Source organism: Crotalus tigris, unplaced genomic scaffold (assembly GCF_016545835.1).
Source record: "Crotalus tigris isolate CLP2741 ecotype Arizona unplaced genomic scaffold, ASM1654583v1 scf7180000024439.5362192, whole genome shotgun sequence".
NCBI classification, from domain to species: Eukaryota; Metazoa; Chordata; class Lepidosauria; order Squamata; family Viperidae; genus Crotalus; species Crotalus tigris.
In genome coordinates this window covers 2909152-2925985 of record NW_024100609.1, presented here as the reverse complement: position 1 = coordinate 2925985, position 16834 = coordinate 2909152, and the positions used below count along the sequence as shown (strand labels likewise).

The 16834-nt window shown below is 43.6% G+C and overlaps 1 protein-coding gene across 3 annotated transcripts in view; it reads left to right on the top strand.

Moving 5' to 3' along the window:
• The window catches only part of MBOAT2 (membrane bound O-acyltransferase domain containing 2), a 90120-nt gene extending 83336 nt beyond the window's left edge, over positions 1–6784 (top strand). For all 3 annotated transcript variants that reach the window (XM_039331863.1, XM_039331864.1, XM_039331865.1), the window contains exons 10-13: positions 1154–1218; positions 3247–3379; positions 4742–4893; positions 5498–6784. In XM_039331863.1, the coding sequence (XP_039187797.1) occupies positions 1154–1218; positions 3247–3379; positions 4742–4893; positions 5498–5723 (576 nt within the window). In that variant the 3' untranslated portion in view covers positions 5724–6784. The remainder of the gene's footprint in view (positions 1–1153; positions 1219–3246; positions 3380–4741; positions 4894–5497) is intronic.
• Positions 6785–16834: the final 10050 nt, after the last annotated feature.

Sequence of the window (16834 nt, the reverse complement as noted above, 5' to 3'; positions counted from 1 at the left end):
GAGCATTTACCACTTCTGGAGGCAGGTTGTTCCACTGGTTAATTGTTCTGTCAGGAAGTTTCTCCTTAGTTCTAAGTTGCTTCTCTCCTTGGTTAGTTTCCATCCATTGCTTCTTGTCCTGCCTCCAGGCGCCTTGGAAAATAGCTTGACTCCCACTTTGTGGCAGCCCCTGAGATATTGGAACACTGCTATCATGTCCCCTCTCGTCCTTCTCTTCATTAAACTAGACATACCCAATTCCAGCAGCCTTTCCTTATATGTTTTAGCCTCCAGTCCCCTAATCATCTTGGTTGCTCTTCTCTGTACTCTTTCTAGAGGCTCAACATCTTTTTTACATTGTGGTGACCAAAACTGATGCAGTATTCCAAGTGTGGCCTTACCAAGGCATTGTAAAGTGGTATTAATACCACTTTAATACCTATAATTACAAACTATATTATATAGAGCAGGGGTATCAAACTGCTGGTCCGTGGGCTGGATGCATTATAGCGAAACCGTGCCCACCCCATTGCCAGCAATGGCAAAAAAGTCGTGACATGTCATGTGACATTGCGAGTTTGACACCCCTAATATAGAGTATACAACATACTGTGTGAATGAATGTGACCTCTTATTGGAAAGAATGCAATACATGTTTGGTTCATAGCCTGATAAAGATATTAAATGTAGCTATGTAGATAGCTATAGAGATAAATTTCTCTATTATTGCTGCATTGTCCCTGGAATACTGGAGAGTTGTTAGAAATAAATAACTAAAAAAATTATCTGCCATAATAAATTGGGATAACTTGATTTAAAATGGGAAGTTGTCCAGTTGCTGAAATTCTTGTTACCAAATCCCTTTCCTATTAGTGCAGGAGTGTCAAACTGGCAGCCCATGGGCCGGATGCATCACGCACAGGCTACGCCCACCCTGGCTCTGCAGAGGCAAAAAACGTCGCGGTACATCACGATACGTCATGTGACGTGATCGAGTTTGACACCCATGTATTAGTAAATCTTGCTAAAGAATACTCTGTGAGAATATTGTTTTAAAAAACCGATTTAAGGCAGTTGCCAAAGACCCTGAAGTAAATTATGTTGCCCATCTCATTGGGATATAGAGTTTATATTTGCTTTTCTGAAATAATACAATGTTGCATTTATATTACAGTTTTCAACGAGTTTCAAGATGTTTCTTGATAACTGGAATATTCAGACAGCACTTTGGCTCAAAAGGTACATTGGTTGGTTGGTTGGGTTGGTTGGTTGGTTGGTTGGTTGGTTGGTTGGTTGGTTGGTTGGTTGATGTACATCCCATTGTAATCAAAAGTACTCTCAGAAGCTGATATAGAATATTAACTATTATTCTGTTGCTGATAATTCAGTATTACCAAGTTATCCCAAAAGATTTGGGGATAATAGTGTTAATAATAAAGGTTTACCCTGAATCTATTCTGTTTGCTTATCCATTGTCCTTTTCCTTTGCTTCTGGAAGACTAAGGCTGGTATATGGCTATAAATCAGAGCTGGAATCTCTAGAAATCCCTCAGAATCTAGCTCCCTTTGGGTCCCAGTTCTCTAATCACAAAGTTGCTAGAATTGGTGTAACAGTATGCCATTTTCAGGAAGCACATTTTGCCAGATTCCTTGGTTTTGGAAGTTCTGCATTGGAATAATGGTCTTAGACCCTAAATGCATAGTAGAAATGTTTTATTTCTCTTCCAGCATTCTGCAATTTTTGTATCCAAGAATTTATTAATGGTCAAGGAACCTTCCTAACAATGTAGGGTAAATATATGGTCTTGACTGAGGCAATTCCTCTTCCAGCAGTCTCAGCATCTCATTCTATCTTGCTCGTCAAGACCACCTGACTTTCTGGGGTGGTGTTTCGGCAGTGGACAAGAGACAAATGGGGAGAAATTCTGAATTTTGCTTACCTTATCATCTAGGACAGGCATGTCAAACTCACGACGTCTTGTGATGTTGCGCGACGTATCACAACTTTTTCCCCATTGCTGGCAATGGGGTGGGCGCAGTTTCAGTATGATGCATCCAGTCCGCAGGCTGGCAGTTTGACATGCCTGATTCTAGGACATTATTTAGTCGTGATGATATAGTTTACTACTGATTGTTATTCTCTTAGTATTATATCTATATGCTACTAAAACTCTTGTCATGAGCTTTAACTGGGCAAAACGATCCAGTTTCTGAACCAAGGCAATTTGGATGGGCCATCTTACAGAATGTGTCTAAAATAGGAGGAGAAAAGTGTCTTGGATGTGTTTGCTGCCCTGGGTTTTGTAAAAATAATAAAAACAGGATGCAAATTAAATATATATAGTATATAAATAAAAAATCTGGGACCAATGACTCCTGAGAGAAGGAAATTTGGGGAAGTTTATTGCTGTTTTGATGTTGCTCTGCACTTCTTGAGCATTCCCATACAGTGTTTCCACTCCGTATGCTCCCCCCCCCCCGCATGTTTTCCCAGATCTCTGCAGCACCTATAAAGCATTCCCAAGCACCCTCCCTAATTGGCATCAAACAGCAGTCTCAAGCAGCATCTCTGGCATACATCTGCACATGCTTCTCAAACCGGCAGCACTCTTGTGCACCCCACATACCATTCCTGATCCGCACTCCTGCACATTCCTGCACTCCCTGCCCCACCTAGAAGCAGCCATTTGCCAGTATTTTGGCCTTGGACTTGCAAGTTTCTGATGGCCTCCAGACTTTCTCTCTGCAAGCTTCCCACAAGCACAGTAAATGCAGGAATTGGAGGGAGGGGAAGGAAGGAAGGAAGGAAGGAAGGAAGGAAGGAAGGAAGGAAGGAAGGAAGGAAGGAAGGAAGGAAGGAAGGAAGATTTCTGATGCTTCTTGTCAGCTTCTCACAAGGAAATTCAGTGGGGAAGCTGACAGGAAGTCAGTAGTTGCTTCCACTCCCACTGCTTTTTTGCCCACCCATGGTCATTCCGTTTCTCTATTTAGGTGAGCAAATATTTCTGAAAAGATGACACATTGGGGCATGGATTGTCTAGTTAACTTTAAATTTCCAATGATTTTTATTTTATGGAAAAATCACTTCTTAAAGACCATTTTATACTTTGAATGATAACTCAGTCTGTTTCTTAATAATTTGTAAATTTGGCAGGATTGATTGTCTTGAATGCAGCTTGGAACTTTCAAGGATTTCTTTAAAATACGTTATTTTTGGCAGGCCTTAGTGTTGCAAAAATGCTTTATTATTATATTTTTTATTTTCAGAGTATGCTATGAGCGAGCCTCTTTCAGTCCAACAATACAAACCTTTATCTTATCAGCCATTTGGCATGGGGTATATCCTGGATATTATTTAACTTTCTTAACAGGGGTGCTAATGACACTTGCAGCACGAACGGTACGTATCCCTTATTTACCAGTTAAAAAGTAGTTGTGCTCTTTTTTTTAATTAGTTGTATGAATTCAACACTTATTAGTGTTTACTTTAAAATTTTTAGATTAGTTATTTATAAAAACAATAAGAAGCCCTACTTTATAATAAAAAAGACTTTTGAAAATCATTAAATTGCTTTATGGCATTACACGTAGTCCTCAACTTATGACCACAACTGAGCCCAAAATTTCTGTTGTTAAGTGAGACATTTGTTAAATGAGTTTTGCCCCATTTTATGGCCTTTCTTGCCCCAGTTGTTAAGTGAATAACTGCAGTTGATAAGTTAGTGACCCGGTTACTAAGTGAATCTGGCTTCCCCATTGATTTTGCTTGTCAAAAGGTTGCAAAAGGTCATCACGTGACCTTGGGACACAGCAACGGTGATAAGTATGAGTCAGTTGCCAAGCATCCAAATGTTGATCACATGATCATGAGGATGCTACAAAGATCGTAAGTATGAAAAACAGTCATAAGTCACTTTTTTCAGTGCTGTTGTAACTTTGAATGGTCCCTAAATGAACTGTTGTAAGTTGAGGACTACCTATACTTGATTATTTACATATTCAATTTATAGGGCTATCACAGATGTAACTCTAGGCAGTTAACATCAAGTTAAATAAAGATATCAAATGAACTAACAACACTTTGTGCCTAAAGCTCTTCATGCATCTGTCTGATTAATTCCTTAATAATGACTTCATGCCTCAGGGCAGAAAAAGATCTTCAATATCTTACACATAGACCAGTAAGATTGGGACTAACTGAATGTTGAAGGCTATGCTGTTCCACAGGACAGGCATAATGACAGAGACTGTTTGCAAATATGATGGTAACAATAAACAAACAATTTCCCAACCAAATTTTTTATACTTTCAACAAGTTTCTACTTTTCATATGTGTTTATTGGTCTGTCCATTTTATTTTGTTTCTGCATTATTTTACAAAAAAAATTTCCATATACAAATGGTAACACATATTTTAAGCATACTTTTTTAAGAAATTATTTTTTAAGTATTAGTTCTCAAACCCCATATTTAAAAAGCATTGTGGTAATTTTTTTGAGTTGAAAATGCAGCACAGATTTCAGAGAAGTATTCAATCTCAAGATTAGTTATGATTTAATCCACATATTGTACAGGAAGGATTTATTAGGTCAGTTTATATTGAAATTTACAAACATTGTGTCTCTCAAGTAATTTGGCTGAGGTAATGTTGTCTTTTTATTTAGCTGCCTTTAGATGTAGCTTTTTGTAAGATCTATCTAGATATTACCTGTTCTATAAAAAAGTTTACTTACTAATTAAATGTATCTCTCTTTAAATTTAGATTAGAAAGAACATTAGAAATTATTTTCTTGATTCTCCAGCCATTAAGTTATGTTATGATATCATGACATGGATCACAACTCAAATAGCAATAAGTTACACAGTTGTGCCATTTGTACTCCTTTCTATAAAACCCTCCTACATATTTTACAGGTAAGCTGATCCTTTGTCCTTTTTTAAAAATGCCACTTTAAATGGAAGAGAAGCTATTTGCACGTGCCGACAGTTGAGAAAGCGATACTGTAATCCATTTTTCAATTTCAATGGCTAGAATTTTATGTGATGTTTGGTGGCTGATTGAGATTTAGGAAATTAACATAAAATCACAGATTTCCTTTAAATAAAACGAACATACAAACAAATAAAATGGAACACTGTGGAAAAACTGAAAAAACACTAGAGGAATAAGTACTTTCAAAAACTCTATAAGGGATTTCCAATGAGCAAGTTCAGTCCTCTGAACCACATATTTTCCCTCTGTTCCATTTGTATATTATAACCACATGATGGTGTTCCTGGCATTAGAAAATGGCTAGGCTTTCTCAGTTTTGACAGGGGAGAAGGATAATAAGCTATATATTATCTTCAGGACTTAAACTACAATCTGAGATAGCCAAATAATTTCTACACACACACACACACACAGAGAGAGGGGGGGGGGTTTGCCTTGTACTGCTAGTTTTCTGATAAGTAGATATAGAAGTGTTGAAATATCATGTAATGATCAAAGCTCTTGCTTTCTGTCTCTTTGCATTAGTTCCTGGTATTTCTCCCTCCATATTGCCTGCATTTTAGTGCTGATGTTTCCAATGAAAAGAACTCAAATACAAAATAAAGAGCAAGAAAGCATCCAGTCTTCATGGTCCAAACAGCAAGAAGAAGGAAAGGAAAAAAGAATTACGGGATATAATAGTTATTCTGTGGCAAATAGCTTCAATCAAAGAAGAGAAATCACATCCAGAAATACAGCAACAAAACAATGATTACAGATGCTATAGATGCTATATTTTATATTTTCAAGACCATTTATAGCACCTTTTAAAAAGGGGGTTATATTTGTCTGAAAGGATGGTTAGTAAGAAAAGAATGCTATATCTCTAGGGAATATACTAGTAAGATGAAAGCAAAGCTAATTAACCACTCCTGTGCCATATTCCTGTGGATCACGCCTTATATGGAAATATTACGATTATTTCAGTGGGCACTCAAGACCAACTACGTACGTCATCAGCGTGCCACTATGCTGAATGTACATTGTAAATCCCTAGGAACTTATGGGGGGTGGGAAATGGTTGTATCAATCTGGAATACCAGAAGGAAAAAATCTTGCATTGCCTTAAACCCTCTATCTACTGAAAAGTAATGTTTCTAAATAGTATTTTCATGTTTAGTATATTATATTTAAAGTATCACTCAAAAATAAGCTTTGGATTCTGAGGGACAAAATGAGAAATGGAAGCAGAAAACCCCACTGCCTGAAGTCAAAAGAACGAACTGCAATAAGCACCTCACTGTCTGGAGGGTTTTCTTAGTATATCAGGTTTGTACAATAGAGAATGAAAAGCATTGCTAATATTAAATCATAGTTGGTTTCCCTGATTAAAAACAGTGGTTAAAGGAAAGCCCTCTGAAAACTTTTTTTAAATATTAAAAGTCATCCTTTCTAGAGCCAAATGTTTTGATTTAATTTTGCTCTTTAGGATGAGTACATTCTGCAGCAACCTTCACAAAATATACATGGAATTCCTATTAAAGCTGCAGCTTCCCAATAAAAATTCTAATCCTATAGAAATAATTTCACAGGGCATCACTAGTAAAGGTGGATCAGTTATAGAATTAGTGTGAAAAGGTGCTTAAGATGGCCTCTTTATCTTATGGTTATAATTCAGTTTATATTAAACAAAGAGTGCAATTGTTAAATTGGTACTGTCTAGTTGAACACCGTAAACCCTGTAACACCAGAATATCTGTGGTTTAGAAAAAAATTAAAGCAGGATGTAATATATGGGGATCATAGTGTAACATTTGATAAAACTTTCCCAACCAATTCTTTGTTTCATAATTTTACCTTGAAAATATATTAAGGGAATTGATAAATGATTAGTTCCTGTTGAGCCCTGTGGGCCCGACATTCACAGGTAGGCGGGGACTCGCACACCGCACCGCCGCCTCCCCTTCGCCTTCCTCACTGGTCAGAACCGCTGCCAGACCTCCCAGCTGACGGGCGTGGGTCCGGGGGTCACCAACTGACGGGCGCAGGAGTTCAGTGCCGCAGCGGCCTCCCGGCCACTCACTTCCTCAACTTGACAGTAAGTTAGCGCTTTTCTCCAGCAGGATGGCTGTAGAGTCCAATGGATAGGTTCTATGACAGCCTTCCTGCCCGGCAGACTGGGTAAAAACTTTGGCCACACCCTTCCTTTGGGCGTGACCCCAGTTTTTGACTCAGTCTCGAAGCCAGTTAGCAGTCAAAAAAATTTGCTCCTGAAAAATTCAACTAAATTCAGCCTTAGATAAGACTCTTCCCCTCTCTGTAAGATCTAAATTAGCCAGTACTCGCAGAGAATCCACCTACAACTACTGGCTCGGGGCTCCGAGCTGGTGACGGATCTCCGTTCCCTGATCGATCGACGGAGTGGTGAGAGTATCCCCAGGGTCTATAGGCCCTACCCAGGGGGATCGAGCTGATTTTCTTCGGAGCACTCGCCGCGTTCCGGTTCGCCCCAAATCAGCTGAAGGGCGCAAGAGATAGGAGCCCGATCGGCCGTCAGAGCCGCCGCGCCGCTTGCCCCAATCAGCTGAAGGGCGCAGACTTCAAAGCCCGAAAGGCCGCCGGAGCCGCCTTTCATCTAACGACGTTACAGGGAGGCAAGATAAATAAGACACAGGCCTTCCCTTCGTCGGCTCCGCGACCCTCCCTGTTACTTCAGGATACCCACGGGGTTCCGGGGGGGGTGCCCAGCGCAGGATTCGCGCCTTTCTGGGCCTCTGGGAAAATTACCTCAGCCGTTAGTTCGCCATTTTGAGCCTCGTGGCTCCACTGTCACTTAACTGTTGGAAGGCGTGGCCTTCGGTTGGACGCCATTTTGGCTGTTAGAGTTCAATCCTCCATTTTAGGTGGTTCTACCATCCGGAGTTTTACCTTATAGATTATATAACTTTAAAAAAAAAGAGTTTAATTAAATAAACAAGTAGATATAGAAATAAGAAAGAAGGAAAGAGAGGGGAAGAAAGAGTGAACTCACCTTCTTACAACTCGTGGTCTGTCATCCCAGCCACATATTGGGGAAAATATTTTCACTTCTACAAGTGCCCCTCTATTAGGTCTGGACATCCCGGTCCATTGACTTTGGTGGAAAGGAGTGAGGAGAATTTGAACTCTGGATAACTGTTCCTTACTGTGGCCTTTAGTCACTGGCCTACAGGTTCCTTTCTGTCCAAGGAGCCTGTCTGTCCGGCCATTGTTTTCTGTGCAGAAGAGGGCTTGTAGGCCCCAATTATCTGCAACTGATCTGCGTAAGTTTTTTTCCCCACTCCAGGTATTGCCTACTCGGGGTACCTGGCCACAATGGCAGACAATGTCTCGTGTTCAGCTATGAAGATCCCCCAATTGCCCCCCCACAACAACAGCAAAAACGCAGATCCTCTGAGTCCGAGGTGGAGGGGAAGAAGAAGGCTAAAACAACGCACCTTACCCAAAGGGGACCATCCAAAACAGCTGAGCGAGAGGCCTTGAGGAGACATTTGGCTCTAGAAAGACAATTTGCCAGGGCCCAGAAAACCAGTTCCAATGGGACAAACGTGGTTTCCCTTGTCCCATTGGTGGCGCCCACTACAGAACCAACTCCCCAGGAAGTTCTCAGAACGTGGTCTCCTCTGGGGGAAACCGAACAGTTAGATTCCTCCCACTCCTCTTCACCTGCAACTTCACCAGACCATACTCCCACTGTAGCTGCATCTAATGACGGAGCTCAGGAGGACATAAGGTCGGCCCAATGCCAGGCATTCATGCAGGATGCCTTCTCCCAGTTTATGGCTTCTAAGGGACAAGTAGCCTTTCGACCATCCCTTAAGGGACGAAACAAGGCTCCAGCTACTAACACTTCTGAGACTTCCTTTCAGATAGGAGAGGGAGAATCACTAGATCTAGACATGACGGACATGCCCCTTTCAGAGGATGAGGGAACCGTCCCTGAGCAGACAACGAGCTCTGGCCTCTTTGATCCAGCGCTTCTCAAATCACTTCTGATAAAGGCAGTCTCTACGGTCAATTTGACCTCAGTCCAAGAGGAGAATCCGTCCACAAGCAAGGAGGCAAACCCTCTCTTTGCCAAAAAATTCCCGCAGGACAAATACATCCCTTGTCCGGAGGTTTTCTGCACCACGGTGGAGGAACAATGGTTCTCCCTAGCAGCTCCACCTGCTCCCAATAGCGTGGAAAGGAAACTATTCAATGTTTCTCCCTCCTTTTCGGGCATGCTAGATGCCCCTGCAGTAGATAGTCCCCTGATCTCATTATTTTCTACCTCTGCGATTCCAGGAAACATGGCGGAGGCCTTGAAACCAGAGGACAAGAAATTTGAACATTCCCTCCGTCGTTCCCACATGGCCGCAGCTTGGGCGGCCAAGGCAGCAACATCATCATCCTTCGCAAGGGCCTGCATCATGTGGCTGCGGGAGTTGCAAACCACTGTACCTCCAGATCAGGTCAGAGCGCACCAAACTTTGGCCAAGATACTGGCCGCCTCACAATTTATGGCTGACGCCTCACTGCACGCAACCAAGTATGCGGCAAGATCTATTGCGGCCACAGTGGCCTCTCGTAGACTACTGTGGCTCAAAAATTGGAAGACAGATCTGAAGGCCAAGTGGCGTCTTTCGACGTCCAAGTACAGTGGGTCATCATTATTTGGATCCATCCTGGATCCATATGTAAGCGAGAGCAGGGATAAGAGAAAAATTCTAGTCCATCCATCAAAGAAATTAGACAGAAGAAGCAGTCAGGAGTTCCGGAGGCAAAGTTTCCGCCCAAGCAACTCCTGGGACTGGAGACAGCCCTTTCGATCAGGGCAATCCTGGGACTGGCCTAGAGGCTCACGATCCTTCTACTCGAGGCAGGATCGTCCCCAGGATCGCCAAAACATGGGAGCCAGAGGCCAGTTCCAGTCCAGACGTCCCTTTAGAGGATCGGGAGGCCGATCCTTTAAACGCGCCAAGTGACGCCAGGCAGGACACTCCCATAGGGGGTCGGTTAGGCAATTTCATCGAAGTCTGGGAGCAGACCACTACCGACGTCTGGGTCTTGGAGACGATCAGGCATGGCCTGACCTTAGACTTTTGTTCTCCCCCACCAAACCGGTTCATCAGATATCCCATCTCCAGAAAGGCACACAAGGCAAGGTTGGTTACCTCGGCCATCGCACACCACCTGTCAATTCAGGCCATAGAGAAGGTACCAAAAGGAGAGGAAGGAAGAGGATTTTATTCCATCCTCTTTGTGATCCCAAAGACATCAGGAGGGTGGAGAGCAATATTGGACCTAAAGGGCCTGAATTATTACGTGAATTACAGGAGGTTCAAGATGCAATCCTTGAAATCCATCCTAGCCAGTGTCAGGAAGGGCGACCTCCTGTCCTCAATAGATCTCACGGAGGCGTACCTGCATATCCCCATCCATCCCAGATACCGGAAATTTCTCAGATTTACCTACGCGGGCCGGCATTACCAATACAGGGCCCTACCCTTCGGTCTATCCTCAGCCCCAAGGGTATTTACCAAAATTCTAGCAGTAATAGCGGCCCATCTCAGGCTGATGCCGGTGCGCGTACAGTTTTATCTGGACGACATCTTGATTCAGTCCAGCTCGCAGGAGCAGGCAAAAATAGACCTCCAGACCACAATCCGAATCCTACAAGGGCACGGATTCTCGGTCAATATAGACAAGAGCCATCTCACCCCCTCAAGGAAACTGCAGCACCTAGGCGCGGTGATAGACTCGTCCCAGTGCAGGGTATACCTTTCCCAGGAGCGTCAGACCAGCATCTCCAAGCTAGTTCACCAAGTTCAGAGAAACAGGAGAGTACCTCTGATACAGCTCTCGAAGCTCCTGGGAAAGATGATATCTTGCATGGGCATTGTTCCATGGGCAAGACTCCACTCAAGGGAGTTGCAGTGGTTCCTCCTTCCCTACCAGAGGAGGAACCTCAGTACCTCCAACAGGAAGGTCTTGGTACCAGAACATGTACTGAGATCACTGAATTGGTGGATATCTCCCATGATACTCAAGGGGAGTATATTCAGGGAGCCGAACAGGATTATGCTCACGACAGATGCGAGCCTATTCGGATGGGGGGCCCATCTGGGAACCCAGATAGCGCAGGGCCAGTGGGATCAGAAGGATCTTTCTCACAGCATCAATTGGCTGGAGCTTCGGGCCATTCACCTGGCTCTACGTCAATTCTCTCACCTAGTAACGAGAAGACACGTTCTCGTTCTAACAGACAACGTAGCAGCCAAGGCCCATGTCAACAAGGAGGGAGGAACACGATCCGCAGAACTAATGCAGGAGGCATCAGCTCTGGCTCGGTGGGCAGAAACCAATGTGAGCTCCATCAGAGTGGAACACATCTCAGGGGAGACGAATCTCCAGGCAGACTTCCTGAGCAGAGCCAAGGTGGACCAGTCGGAATGGCGACTGGATACGGCTCTGTTCGAGGAGATCTCCCGGAGGTTCGGACAGACGCATCTGGACCTATTTGCCACTCTGAAGAACACACAACTCCCCAGGTTCTTCTCCAGATTCCCGACTCCGGGATCGGAGGGAACGGACGCTCTCAGGTGTCGGTGGCCGGCGCAACTCCTGTACGCCTTTCCACCGCTGCCATTAATACCGGCAACCATACGCAAGTTGATCCTGAAAGGTGCAGAGGTAATCTTGATTGCTCCACATTGGCCACGGCGCCCGTGGTTTGCCGACCTCATGGACCTTTCGATATCACCCCCATGGAGGATTCCCCTGGACCGAGTAATTCTCAGTCAGGGCAAGCTTTTGCATCCAGATCCGCAGTGGCTACAACTAGCTGTTTGACATTTGAGCGGCAAAGTTTAGCCAAGCAATCCTCCTCAGGGGTGATATCGATCATACAAGCATCAAGAAGACTTTCCACAAACAGGATCTACAATGCTACATGGAAAGGTTTTTGCAGGTGGTGCGTCCCTCTTCACCTAGATCCAACCGTAGTATCTATTCCCAACATCCTAGATAACCTATTGGAGGGACTTAATAAGGGCCTATCAGTCAACACTATTCGTAGGCAGGTATCGGCCCTCTCAACTGTACTTTCCTGTGACAACTTAACCTCCCTGGTGCAACATCCAGCGATTAGCGCTTTTTTAAAAGGGGCGGCCAACACCAAACCTCCTGTTATACACAGGTACCCGTCTTGGAACTTGCCCAAAGTTCTTCAAGCCTTGACATCAGCACCATTTGAGCCTCTGGATTCATGTTCTCTTCATCACCTATCGCTGAAGGTAGCCTTTCTAGTGGCTATTACTTCAGCAAGGAGAATTTCGGAACTAGCAGCACTGTCAGTGAGGAAGGACCTTTGTACCTTCTTCAAGGATAAGGTCGTTCTTAGACCAGACCCTGCTTTCATTCCAAAGGTAAACAGCATCTTCCACAGATCTCAGGAACTGATTCTTCCTGATTTCTGCCCAAAACCCAGACATAGGCTAGAGCATAGATGGCACAAGCTGGACGTGCGTAGAGCGCTGTGTTTCTATGTGAAGCGCACTTCGTCCTTCCGTAAGACGGAAGCATTATTTGTTTCCTTCCAACCATCAACTATGGGAAAGAAGGTGTCATCTTCTACCATAGGTAGGTGGATTAGATCCTGTATAGCCCAAGCCTACGTCTCGCAGGCACTTCCAGTGCCCACACATGTGACTGCCCACTCAACACGCAGCGCAGCCACATCTGCTGCGTGGTCCACACAAGCATCGGTGGAAGAGATTTGCAAGGCCGCAACTTGGTCTTCTCCCTCCGTATTCATTAGACATTACCGTTTAGACTCCTTTGCCGCAGCTGATGCTGCCTTTGGCAGAAGAGTGCTACAGCAAGTTGTATCTGCTCAGGATTCAGTGGCCTAGACACTCCCTCCCATGGGGACATGTGGGCTTTGGTATGTCCCATCCATTGGACTCTACAGCCATCCTGCTGGAGAAGGGGCGTTGTCTTACCTGAACGCCTTTTCTCAGCAGGATGATGTAGAGTCCAAGCCCCCCCAGGTATCAAGTCTAGGCAGGTATTGGACAAGGAGCTACCATATCAATTCCAACAAACGTTTCTCGCCTCAGTCAAAACTGGGGTCACGCCCAAAGGAAGGGTGTGGCCAAAGTTTTTACCCAGTCTGCCGGGCAGGAAGGCTGTCATAGAACCCATCCATTGGACTCTACATCATCCTGCTGAGAAAAGGCGTTCAGGTAAGACAACGCCCCTTTCATATAAGCTGGTGCCGCCAACACTGTCACCGCGTTTGCTGCTCCCCGGGGCTTCTGCACAGTTTGATATTGCTCTGCAATACAGGCAGCTTTCTTCCACATATCCAGCTTCACCAGTATCGCGTTATTCTAAATTTCAGCCAAGGTCTGGTCCTGTTTGGCCAGGATATTGTCACACTTATTGAGGGCTTTGTGGAGTTTCCCAGCACTTGTGCTGTGACATGCTCCTTCGGCTGACTGGAACAGCTCTCTAAGATTCAGCAGCTCCGAATGGAGCAGCTTTACATTCTTTTGACCTTCTAGTTTTCGGTCTAAATCAGCAGCAATGGGCCTGGCTGAAGTTGGAGGCTCCAGCATTTTTCGATACTTAAGCAGTTCTTTGGTAAATACATTCAGCTCTGCCTGGCACTTCTCTAGTGAATCTTTCATCTGCAATTTTTGCTGCACAGATGCGATTCGTTTGGATCTACGTAAAGTTTCTTCCATATTTTGTCTCTTGCCTGCTTTGGAGTCTTGTTGTTTTGCCTCCTGCAGGGCAGCTTCCAACTCTTTTATCTTGTCATCCCGACTCCCCATTTCTTCCAGATAGTAGTCTGTCAGTGACTCATTTCAAATTATTCAGTTTGTCTTCATAAGGCTCCTGTAACAACTCCTTTTGAGAATCCAGATGGTCACTGCTCCACTGCTATCTCTGTTGTAGGCACACCATCATCTCATTGCAGATTTCATTACAGAAGACGCACCTCCAGCTGAAACATCTGACGCTCCAGCAGCTCTTGCACAGTTTCTACTATATGCCCAAGTTCCCCCTTATCATATGCAGTGACATCTGTTTCACCTTTGTTGTGTTCATCAGATTCTGTTTCTTCATCCAAAACAGACACAGAGCCCTTACTAGTTTGAATGCTGTGTTCCTTGATGAGTGGATAGACAAAAGCCCCACCTTTGTAGGAACCTGGATAATCTGGCTGGCAATGGCAGAGAACTTAGCCACATGGAGGGTCTTGTTATATGAGGAAGCACATGGCTGGAGAGTTGCGTGGGCAGCCACGGTATCCCCCTGGGAGCGGCCTGCTAGAGCCTCCGCTGAGTGGGCCAGCCCTCCTGCAAACTGTGTCCGACCCATCGTGACCCCATGGACAATGTCCAACGATATGGTAGGAGGGTGGTTATCGTCACCTACGCCTGGGAGTTGGTCCCCAGCCACCAATCCAGGGGTGCGAAGCCAGGCAGGGGGTCAGCTGAGCCGTCCGCTGGGACGCGCAACCACTCAGGCGACTCTTCTTGCCTTCCAGGTGGAGCCTAGTAGAGCCAGAATGTGAAAAGGTGGCAACGTCCTGGTTGGCTGTTTTTGAACTCCGCATGCTGGATGGTGGCTTGCGGGCTGGGGGTGGGGCTTGTGCATGAAGAGGCTATGTAAAGCGCTGGGAACCTGCATGGATTAAACAGCCGTTTGTCAACTGTACCTGCTTGCTGGCTCTTTCCTGGGCACCTAGGAGGACATCTTGACAGTTACTTTCTGATGAAGATTTACAGTTGGTAAAGAAATTATATGCTAAAGGGCTATAACTTTCATTTGCTTGCTTGTGTATCTGTTAGATTTTTTTTTTTTACTGAATGGAAAAGATGTTATCCTTAAAATACACAGAAAATGACCCACAGAAAGAAATGAAAAATGGCATTTGGTTATTATTAAAATAAGCTGATTTTTCATTCCTATTTTGTTTTAAAACCTAAATGTTATATGTCACATGTCCAAATATTTAATGAACCCAGAAAGAGAGAAATAGCTCCTGGCTATTGTCAGGAACCTAGGAAAGAAATTTCAGTAGGAAATGTCAAGTTATTGTAAATTTGACCTTCCAATCTGTCTTTCAATGAAAAATAAGTGTAGGCTGTGCTTCTTGTTTGGGGTGTTCATTTTGTTCTGAAATCTTCCTTCTAGAGAGAACTACAGACAGATGTGTTTTGCAGGAGGAAACAAATGATGTGAGTTAATAATTTCCCTAGCAAATGGAGTGTTCATTTGGAGAGCAGGTAATTGAATATTAAAAAAGGGTTTTCATGATGGTGAAAATTATCATTAACATTAGGAAAAATAGGCTTACTGTATCTCCTGACGTAATCACAAACATTCATTTGGTTTATTCCAGAATGTGGATGAAGCAACATGCAAGTAGGCTTATTGTGATTTTTGTGCCAAATTATTTCTCCCCTCCCCCCCCCTCAAATTTAGATATATAATGGAAGCTCCAGCTTCATTATACAGCTCCATAAGAAGTCTTCTTTATGCAGAAATCTGTACTGTATGACATCAGGAAGAAACTATGTTGGGTACATGAAATGAAGCTTGTTAATACAGCCTGCAGTGATACCTTGCTATAACCGTTTTCTTTAAGGGCTGGACATGTCTGCCCTGCTGTTCAGTTAACATTATATTAAAGATACCCATGGCTATTCATTGGAAAGAGGAAGATATAAATATATTTTGGTGCATTCATTGCAATGGTATATCTGTTATCTGTACAAAAAATGTCAACATCAGTAGAGGTAGCTCCTATTTACTGAAGATTAGTTTTCCTTATCTGCAGCCCTGTTCATTGCTGTTTCAAGAGAATCTACTTTTTAGATACCAGATGAATAGCATTTCTCTCTCTCCTTCCTCTGTCCCTCCTTCTCTTTCACACATATATTCAGTTTCAGAATTTACAAGGAAACTCACTTCCAGTGTATGAAAAAGGAACTATTTATTTTACTCATAGAAATCAGTGGAAACTATTGAAAACTGGAAAAACCTGCCTTGTCCACTTTTCACCTGTTCCTATATGTCTAGCCAAGTTTAATCTTTTGGGAATGAATAACAAGTTCCATAGGGACTTTAGAAATCTAATACTTGCACATTTCTTGAAAGGTACTGGTTATTTTCCCAAAAGATATTTATTTTTCATTTATTATTTGAGAACTTCAGTACAGGTAGTCCTCGACTTACAACAGCTTATTCTAATCAAAAGTTTCAGTGGCACTGAAAAAAAGTGACTTAATGATCATTTTCCACACTTATAACCATTGCAGGATCCCTGTCATCATGTGATCAAAATTTGGATGCTTGGCACTGGTTCATATTTATGATGGTTGCAGTGTCCTGGGGTCATGTGATCACTTAACTCACTTAACAAATGTCTCACTTAGCAACATGAATTTTGGGCTCAATTGTGGTTACAAGTCAAGGACTACCTGTATATGAGTTTTTATCCTTGCCCACAAAGGAAATTCCTTTTTTCCAGACTCACATTTTGAAAACTATAATTAGAGCTATGCAAAGCACTGGCATTACATAACATATTAGTAATGGTGGAATACCTTTTGCTGGTGCATCAGAGGAGCTGTGTCCTTTGCAAAGTTCATGCAGCTGCTTTGAAAGCTGTCCCCAGTTGTTTCCATAGAGAGGGAGAGAGAGAGACACACACACAACCACTGGGACCCGCAAGGAAGGTATGTGGCTGCTTTAGTACCGTATAGTACTTCCAACAGAGGTGCTTCATTTGCACAAACATGCTTTGAAGTCAGTACTGTAGTTTAAATGCTCAATCTTAACTAT